General features: G+C 42.0%; 1 protein-coding gene across 1 annotated transcript; it reads right to left on the minus strand.

The window, feature by feature from the left end:
* Positions 1-593: 593 nt before the first annotated feature.
* LOC137291437 (uncharacterized) lies at positions 594-4746 on the minus strand. Its single transcript, XM_067822787.1, has 2 exons — positions 3086-4746; positions 594-1397 (listed from the first exon to the last, which is right to left on the minus strand). Exon 1 carries the CDS (start codon positions 4450-4452, stop codon positions 3124-3126), a length of 1329 nt encoding a protein of 442 aa, XP_067678888.1. The 5' UTR covers positions 4453-4746; the 3' UTR covers positions 594-1397; positions 3086-3123.
* Positions 4747-10657: the final 5911 nt, after the last annotated feature.

Raw genomic sequence — 10657 nt, forward strand, 5'->3', positions numbered from 1 at the left:
GTAGGAGGCATATTTCCAGAAAAGTGTTTTCCCCTCAACCACATGTTAAAGAACACACACAATACTCGTTCTCTTTCAATATGTATTCCAAAAGTACAATGAAACATTATTGCGAAAATTTTATGTCACTATGCCTAAAACCTCTACACATTAACTAGGTCGGCGAAACAGGATCAAGCTCTTCCAGAGCAAATGTATTGCTAAGAACTACTCAAATTTTCAGGTGATAGAATAGCATCACTGAAAACACTGTCATTTTCTACTGGTTTGTTGTAGAAACGTCCAAACACACAGTCCTTGCTCCAGCCTGCTGTATTCAGTATTGTTTTTAAAGGTACTTTAAGGTTACAGGCCTTGCTAGTGGAGGCTGCCCTTATGCTATGAGGCTTAAATATTTTCATATTGATGCCAGCATTCTTTAGCATAGTCTTCACCCATCTAGTAATGGTGTCCTTGGAGACCCTTCTGTGTGGTTTCTGTGTGGCTATGAATAAAGCTGTCTCTTCTCCTCTCAGATCCTTGGTGTGTTCACAGTATTGGGTTAGCAAAGACACTACACACAGTGCTTTGTCTGGGTATCTCTGAAAAGTTAGTTCTTTTTGTTGGTATCCTGGTCGTGTCTGTTTTAACAGGTCACCAAATCTGATCTTGACTTGTCCGTTAGAAATATCTACATTCCTGTTGTCAATCAAATGGAGAGACTGAATTCTCTGACCTGACAGCAGTAGTATCAAAGTTGCTAACTTCATTGATAGCAACAGCAAGGATTCATCTTCATTAACACCTTTTAGATATTTTATCACTGTGCTTGCGTCCCATGTCACATTATAACGAGGCAAGGAGGGCCTCAAATTAAAGACACCTTTCATAAATCTTGTGACTGTAGGGTGCTGTCCAAAGTGTGGATGGGTCAGTTCTGGCGTCTTCACAATAGCAGACAGGGCTGATCTGGCGGTGTTAATTGCCGAGTAACTGAGACCTAACTTAAACAGCTGAGCTAGGAAGTCTAAACCTTGCCTCAAAGTGGGTGAAAAGGGATTGATACTCCATTTGTTGCAAAACAACCTCCACTTTGAGAGATATGTCCCATATTGTTTGTGCGTGGTTTCTCTCCATGAGTGCAGTATGATGTCCTCAACTGCTGTTGAAAATCCCTCCGTTTGAATAGATCCCCTGATAATTTTACAGCTGCCAGTCGCAATTTCTGGTGAAGCGGGTGTAAAGCTTGTGGTCGGTTTTTCAGTGTCAGTAGGTTTGGTGATCTTGGCAGCAGCCTTGGACAATCTACTAACAATTGCAGCAGCTTGGTGAACCATGGCTGGGTTGTCCATATGGGAACCACCATTAACACGTCGGCCGCTTCTCTGTGTATCTTCTGCAAGACTGGTCCGATCACACTAAAAGGACAGAAAATATAGTCATAAGAATTTCCCCAAAAAACAGAAAAGGCATCCACTGCTTCTGCACAAGGATCAGGGTGCCAGGACACATATCTATCCAATTGTGTGTTCAGCCGTGAGGCGAACAAGTCTCTAGATGGGGTACCATAGATGGATGTTAAGGTTTGGAAAACGCTGCAATCTAATTGCCATTCCTTATCATCACACATATTCCTAGAGTGCCAGTCTGCTTCTGTGTTTTGTGTCCCTGGCAAGTAAGCTGCTGAGATCCAAATGTCTCGTTCGATGCACCACTGCCAAATTTTCCTTGTTATGCTATTGCATCCTATTTTTGTACCACCCATGTGATTAATGTAGGCAACTGCAGTGGTATTGTCTATCATTATTCTTATGTGAAGGTGACTGCCATCTGCGCAGAGTGATTTTAGCACTAACCAGGCTGCATACAGCTCTAAGGAGTTTATATGCATTTCACTTTCCTCACTAGACCAGAGTCCCTGTGCACTAACTCCATTCATAACTCCGCCCCAACCTGTCTTAGAGGCATCTGAGGTTACCAGTACATCTGGCTGACGTTGGTCAAGAAACTGTGGCCTTTTCCCCACATTGTCAATCCACCATTTTAAATCATGGATACAAGTATGATCAAGCAAAACTTTCCCATCATAGTTCCCTTTTTCCCTCTTGAGAGCCTTGTTCTTAACTATTTCCAAATGTTTATAGTACAAGGGTGCAAACATCATCCCATGTCCACTAGCATTTAGTTGTCCGATTGCTGCAGCAAGAGTCCTGATTGAGGTAGTTTTAGTCATGTTGGACTTCAGTAGGTCACGACACACTTTTTGAATTTTCTTTACTCTTTCTTGTGTTAAATTTACAGTCATGGTTTCACTGTCAATTACAAACCCCAGGTATGTAATGGATTTTGTAGGCCTTAGCACCGATTTTTCAGGGTGAACTGTAAATCCTAATGTGTCTAAAGTGTTCACTGTACATTTCACATTCTCCATGCAAAACTCTTCCGTCTCCCCTACCAACAGGGAGTCATCAATGTAGGCAGTGTTATCAAATCCCTGTTTCCTTAGGCTTGAAAAGACAGGTTTCATAACTTTAGTGAAAAGTCTTGGAGCAGATGCTAATCCATTTGGTAAACAAGTGAATTCATATAGCTCATTGTTCCAGTAAAACCTTAGAAATTTTCTATCTTGAGCATGTATCGGAACAGAGTAATATGCATCTTTCAAATCTACTGATGCAAAGTAACAGTCTCTTTGTACCAGATAGATCGCTGTTTTGAAAGTGTCCATTTTGAAATGTGATGAGTCAACCTCTTTGTTTAAGCTTTTTAAGTTCAGAATTATTCTTAGTGAACTGTCTTTTTTCTCCCTGCAGAAAATGTTAGATATATATTCCCCTGGAACATGGGTACATTTTTCAATCACACTAATGCGAAGCAAACGGGAGATTTCGTTGTCTACCCGCTCCCACTCGTCACTGTGTATCCTAAAGGGTGTAGGTATGACGGGCTGGTATATTTGATGCTTAAACTCTATTCGCGCTCCCTGAATGCATTTTAGTGTCCACGTGTCTGACGTGATCACCCTCCAATTGTCATGACACAAGCCAACTTTCCCTGCCATAAAATTTTGGGGTGTATTGCCAATACCGTCAAGTAGCCAGCTCACCTGAGCGGTTTCCACATCACCCTGGTTACAGGACTGTTCTACTGTTTCCGCTGGTCCCCTTTTTTCCATGGTGACCCTGTCGGTCGCTTGCCTAAAAAAGGTCCTTGGTTGTGCCGGCCTGTAGGTCCATATGTGCCTGAGTGAGAGGACTGACCTTTACCTTTAGTAAAACCACCTTTCTTATGTCCTCTATAAGGTGAGTCATAAGGCCTGAATCTGTTTCCATGGTGGGCTCCGCCATGTCCACGTGGAGAGGGTGATGGAGCAGTAAAACTCCTATTTTGCTTCTCAGAGCTATGTAATTTGTTACTCAGTTCTTTGCACTCTGTTATGTCCTTTATGTTCTTTGGGAGGTCATCTCCAAACAAGTTTGTAGTTGCCACTGTATCCACTGAGCACAACCGTTTATAAGGCCCACGAAGGTCTGGCTTAAAATTCTCTCGCCTTGTGTTGTTGATATCACTATGTAGGCCCACCAACATTCTAACAGCATCCTTGGTTTTCCCCAGGAGTTCTTTAGGGTTAATGTCCTTCTTGTGAACAACTGCCGACATAAGGGAGTCCATCATTTGAATGACCGGAGTAGTGGCCTTGTCCAGCAGATTTTGAATCCGTTGCAGGTTAATGTCTTTGGACCTGGTCATAGCTCTCGCCTCATGCCAAATCACGGCATTAACGCGGGGTGACATCAAGTATTCCAGGTTTTTAGGGCGTTTGTAAGCTTCCATAATGGCTTTGAGTTTTTCCAAGTTCGGGGTTTTAGTGAGCCCATCATTGATAGACCTAGCTAAGTCGCTGTTAATCACAGGCCCTGTTTTATCTTCTTCCCCGAAAAACTCCGTCATGTCTTTCATGAGACTATTAAAATCGTCGGTCTCATCATCGGTCTGCGTCTCCTCCCCTTGATCAAGGCACCTGTGTATCAACATGTCCATTTCATCCTCGTCGGACGTTTCACCCTCCTCCATTTCCTGGGCGCCGCCATGTTTGTTTTTGTTTTGACCGCCACTCGCCGATTCTCGGTCTTGTTCGGCCTTCTCCGCGCTGTTGCTAATTTTAGCCAACGCTGTGCTGATCTGAGCCATGGTGTGTGACTGGGCCTGCTGGCTTGCAAGTAGCGAGCGCAAAATGGCATCAAGGGGGGACTGTTTCTCCCCCGCGGGGTCAAGTTCTCTATGAGATGCGGCTTTCCTCTTGACCCCCTCAGTTTCACTCCGGAAACCTTGCATAGAGTTTGACTTTCCTCCCGTGGACGTACTCTCCAAAGGAATGGTGGTAACCTCCGTGAGGTTTTCCACAAATTCAAAGAAATTGTCAGAATCGGGTGCACGCTGGCCCTTGGCCCCTTGCCCCTCTGGCTGCGCCATTTTGGCAGACCACGACCCGTGGCCGTATCGGTCTCTGAGACAAAACCTGAGTGTTCTAGCCACACACTCACAAGACGGTCAGTCCAAAATTCCCAACTGTTCCTGACACAACCAGAAAGTGTCTGGCGATTTCTGATCGATGATTTATCCTGTCTATTAACTATGTAAATAAAACTTCTTGGAACTTATATGGAGGCTGTCGACTGATGAAGCAACTCACACGAACTGATGTTTCAGCGCATGCGCACATCTCACGGGATTCCGATAGTACGGAATGGGGAGGTGGAATTCTTTGTTATCTTTCATCATCTTCAAATACTCTTAAATCATTTTCGGTTTTCCCGCAAAAGTGGTCTCAGCATTCAAGCGTTATTATTCTACTATAGTATTAATAATTATCAGCTAACTCTGTATTAAAGTTCAATATATGATTAAGATATCGTTTATATTTTGCTATATCTAATAGACAAAAATGTACTGAACAAGGAAGATTAGCTCGTCTCCGTAAACTGCGTATATTCTCGGCAAAATCGCCAAGTTTATTGTAACAGTGAAGTTACCGGACGCAATGGAGTCTTGTTTTCCTCTAACAGTCCTGCTTGTTTCAAGGACAGTGACGCCAACGTCTACAACCAGGATCCTCCACACTGAGTTCGGGAAAACTTTCAGAGCTGTGTGGTTGTCTAACGCCATAGGCGGCAATATCAGGTCAGGACCAGACAATTCAGACCATTCAATGGTCACTCCATCGTAGCAAATGCCATATTTAGGATTAAATAGCTAATTTCAGATCCTTGTCCATTTTGCGGATGCGTACTATCCGAAATTCGAACTTCAAGTCTCAGGGCGAATCGTTACTGCACACAAGCAACGTGACAATTGAAAATCTCTTGTGAAGGGAGTTAACTCCCTCTGATTTTTATCAGATCATTGACAAGAGGTATCTTTGAAATATTTCTTAATTGGAAACAAGAACAAATATCATGCAGTCACTGATAATGTTATTGATTGTGTGCAATATGTCATGCCTATGCTTCTGCAAAGCCTGGATTGAATTCTGGATTCAGATCAATAGTGAATAAAAATGGGCCAAAACATAATAACAGTGATGATTCAAGATTTTATTTTCGAAATTTATCCTAATTTCACACAAATATACACTGATGTATCGAAAGACTCATCCAATGATCGTACAGCTGGGGTATTTGGATACCCAGTTTATCGGTCTCTAGGGTGTTCAGACTCCCTGATAACCCTTCTGTTTTCGCAGCTGAACTTTTGTCCATTTCGCAAGTACTGAGATGGGTAGATGAACATGGCCATGAAACAGTTACCTTTACAGATTCACGGCAGCAATTAAAGCTACAGAAGCTGGTGCAAATGGATCTAGAGATGACATTGTTCATGAGATATTAAAGTGGGATACATCTTTAGACATGAAGTACATTGCATGCGATATTGTGTGGGTCCCAACACATGTTGAAATTGACGGGAATGAGCCTTCGGATAATTTGGTCAAATCCGGATTACGATTTCCTGAAGTTGATTTATTTAAATTTCAACCAACCCCTAAACATTATTAATATGTCTTATCGAAACCTGTTACAAGGAGTTGGCACCAGTTGTGAGATACAGGTACTACCGGCCGACATATGTATAAACCTAGACCTTCTTTAAAAGCTGGCCATAACATTCGTCGTCGTAAAAGGCGTGATGAGGTTATTCTTTCACGGCTTAGACTTGGACACTGTGTACTGAATGCTTACATGAGTCTTATGTATAGATAAGACGATCTCTTCACAAAGCACAGGTTATTCGTTACGTGTATACATGTATCCAAACTGATATTAATAGTTGCCGTTTCTTTTATCTAAACTAAACGATTCCCTTTTGAAATTGTAATGAAAGTACATATGATTGTTTATTAAATCAAGCCAATGTGTTGGGCGCAAGTAGGTCTCTTACTGGCCCACGTCGCCCTACAACGGTAAACCTAACCAACCAACTATATAGTTCATTTTATCTGAAAACTGCCTGACATGCTAGCGAATAATAGACGTACCTTCTGGACAGACAGGAGCGAAATATTCCACTGTATATAACATGGAGGTAGCCTGGTGGTTAAGGCCTTCGCTCGTCCGGGTTCAATTCCCCACATGAGCACAATTTATGAAGCCTATTTCTGGTGTCACCCTCCATGATATTGCTGGAATATTGCTAAAAGCGGCGTAAAACTAAACTCACTCACTCACTAACTATTTATAGTAATGGTAGACCTGTTGAGGACACTTTCAAATTTGTCTCCTCTCTGAAAAGATCATTTTAAAGCTGTTCCCTAACTTAATATATCCAGCAGGTTCTTGTGTACATTCGGGAAAATCGTTGACTCGCCATTGCACGTGTTGATAAGGGATGTATGAACACCACGGCCGTTGATATTTGACTGTGACTTCAATAATTTGAACAATCGAATGCATTTAGCAGAGATTTCTTTCAGAATCAGAGAGGGGTGCTGTCGCTTTTTACACATCGGGTAAGTGACAAATACAGCGTGATTCGAACTTGGTGATTTTTTATGACGGAGCGAGATAATTGTACTATCTAATCAACGATCACTGAGTGGAATTTAATACTAGTATACTCACCTTTGGAGGGACATTCGATGTTGATTCTGAAACCGTTATTGTCAGTCAAACAGACCTGACATTCGTTGTTCATCCAATGTGGTGATGAATATATATATATAAGTTAATTCATGTGGAATCTATATGAGGAATTATGTATCTCTGAAATGTTATCATCAATGTTCCAAGGATAAAGTTGTAACGTTGTGTTACGTGTGGATCTTGTACCTATGTAGCGATGGAGGGTGGCAACTCTGTGTATGGAAACTGGTGAATACCTGAGGAGGAGGGATCCGTCCTGGAACACTGAACTGAAATAGAAAAAGTGTATGAACTACGGTGTTAGTAACTTTCAAAGAATGCAAAGTAGTTACCTTTCAAAGATCGACATCAAAATTTTCATACGACCACCCTCACACATACAGTCTCATGTCCTTTAACTCTCACACACACATAAACTCTGTCTGTCTCTCTCTCTCTCTCTCTCTCTCTCTCTCTCTCTCTCTCATACAGCCACATGTCCTTTGACTCTTACACACATATATACACACACACTCTCTCTCACACACACTCTCTCTCTTGCACACATAAACTCTCTCTCTGTCTCAAGGCATGGAGCTTTGTACATTTGAATTTCACACCAGACTGACGACATAATATAAGACAAAATGCTATGGATGTCAGCTACTTTTTATTGTCTAATCAACGTTTCTCGGCTATTCCTTGCCGATGCACCTGACGAACGAACAAGGAATAGCCCAGAAACGTGTAAAAAATAAAGATGAAGTTGATATCCCTAACATTTTGTCTTATATTAGAATACCTATAGCTACTTCTCTCGACCAAAGCCTCTGAAGAACCTCGGACTGACAACCGTGTCAGACGTGATCCTCACGTAGTCATAAATCACAGGTCCTTCTCAAATGTGCTTCATTCGTGGGTCACAAACATCTTCCCACGCAATCACAAGACATTTTACTAGCGTTTCAATCACTTTGTAACCAATTCACCAACACAGGCCTCGCAATACTCAAAGTGCGTTAAACAGATTTTCAGACCTGTTCATGACTAGTTCAAACACATACATCCATCAATAGAGGTATAATTAAACCACGTGTTGCTCATACTACAGGTAAACTAACAAATACAGATGTTAATCTATATGATATGACATAAATTAACAACATGCAAACATTTCAAACAGATGCAATCGTGATTTCAAATTTCCAGTGATATCATAGTGTACGGAACCGTTGACTAAAAAGAGCGAAAACTGTGTTTGTTTGGGCGTTGTGTATTTTCACACAACATTCCAACAATATTCAAGGAATATACCTTATTCAGGAACACGTACGCGAAATGTTCAATGAACATCTGAGAATATGTACTGTTAAGGGAACATCTGCCCTGGGAACAGGAACAGGCAAACACGATAACTGTAGGAACTCGCACAAGCAACTCCCTGAAATGTTTGGGGACATCCGACTCTGGGAACACATACAAACAAACCTCTGGAATGTTCAGGGGACCGCAGGCTCCAGGAAGACGAACACGCAACCTCCGGAACTGTTCAAGGAACATATGACTCAGGGAACACGCATAGGCGGCCTAGCACATCAAATATACCTTCTGAAATGTTCTGGTAATTGAGAGTCCGTGAACACGTTATTCATAGAGTGTTTATGCAATTAGTTATTTTGTAACCCAGACTAAAATGCAACCACATGCCATGATTTTCACGGAATTAATCAATTGTGAAAAGATCAATATGGACCCGCCCTTCATCCAACTCTCACCCTTTCAAATATCAAGCTACTTAACACGAGCCCGTAGCAGTAATAACATTTAACTAATTATTAGTCCAATTTGTTACTTATGTATCTACTTATATACACTTATCTACATCGTGATATGGTGTTTTCTGCAAAGCTGTTAAAGCTTTACTTGCTTATGTAAGAGCCAAGAACCAAGTTAGACATCGGGGCTGGTAACCCGTAAAGGTCCCGGGGTAGAATAGGCCTTCAGCAACCCGTGCTTGCCATAAAAAGGTGGTCAGACTCGCTAACTTGGTTGACACATATCATCGGTTCCCTTTTCCGCAGATCGATGCTCATGTTGTTGATCACTGGATCGTCTGGTCCAGATCCGATTATTTACAGACCGCCGCCATATAGCTGGAATATTTCTGATCGCGGCGTAAAACTCAACTCACTCACTTAGGGCTGATAACTTCAAAATGATCCAGTCAAAATATAATCAGGATTTATCCATACCATATCTGGTGAATTCACCCATATGAATGGAACAGCTAAGTATGTTTTTACCAGACCATCGTAAACTGTAAATTTAGACCGTCCGTCAAAAATCTAACCTGTCTCGGTCAGTCGGACAGGCCTTAAATCATACACTGGTATTAAATTGACGCGTTTACTATTATCGCGATGACTTAACTGTTACTGACCGATATTTCAAAATTGTGGTGTATTTGTTCATATTCTTGTTTTCTCTGTTTCACTGGGGCGGTGGAGTAGTCTGTGGGTAGAGCGATCGCTCGTCACGCTGAATTCGAAGACACAGGTTCGATTCCCCACATGGATGCAATGTGTGCATATAGCCAATATTTTCTGGTGTCGCTAGTCGTGATGTTGCTGGAATACTGTTAAAAGGGGCGTAAAACTAAACTCTCTCTCTCTCCCTCTCTCTCTCTCTCTCTCTCACACACACACACATTTTCTTTTTACTGCTCACTATGGCGCATGTGGCTTGCATGTCTTACGCCATCTTTGCATCATGTCTGCGTACTACTGAGAGGAGCGGAATGAGCTGTTCTACTATTTTTAGATTCGAGATCGGTTCCTACCCATACGCCCTTGCGTGAAGGTGTTTACAAACAAGAGCCGAGTCAACATTGGCCTTCGATAATCCAGCAGCAGTCGCAATAACAGCAGCGGGGGATGGAGGATTACATGAATATTTCGCCAGTCTTTGAATAAAAGGCTGTTTAGCTGTATGAGCTAAGAGTACTGGCACACATCACACTGGTGCCATATGGGAGCAGAGAATTCCACTGGGGCGTATTTGGGACACGCGATGTCTCAGGCATCCCAGTCCTTTGGTTGGAAACGCCTGAAAGTCGGACCGGGCCGAGACGGGTCATATCTGTTTTGGGCAATTATGCAAATATCAGCGGCCACAAGCTTATATAATTACTATAGCTTACACATATGACATTGGTAAGCAATACCACAGCACGGTGTGTATAGTAGTGAGGGGCATTTAGTATAAATCGAAGAATATATGATGACTGAGAGTGTTGCAGTATGGTTAAATGAAAAAGACGAATCCTCATACGAATGACAGACCGATGTTCTGGATAATGTATTGTGATAAAAATGGTTCACGTCCCTTAAAAATAATTTAATAGTGTTCGCTGGCATCTTTGATTTGCTTGAATTTGTAGACTAGTGCATGTTCTCAAACAGTCACCGCATGCTGTCTCTATAACAAACTAAGTACTGAAGTGGTTGTCCAGTTGGTGGTTATCGTTTTACGCATATTTGCTTCGTTTTATGTCGTTTAAG

The sequence above is a fragment of the Haliotis asinina genome, chromosome 7 (assembly GCF_037392515.1).
Source record: "Haliotis asinina isolate JCU_RB_2024 chromosome 7, JCU_Hal_asi_v2, whole genome shotgun sequence".
NCBI lineage: Eukaryota > Metazoa > Mollusca > Gastropoda > Lepetellida > Haliotidae > Haliotis > Haliotis asinina.

Excerpts from the sequence above, each read along its gene's own strand:
- LOC137291437 (XM_067822787.1), bottom strand. The coding sequence starts at position 4,452 with ATGGCGCAGCCAGAGGGGCAAGGGGCCAAGGGCCAGCGTGCACCCGAT.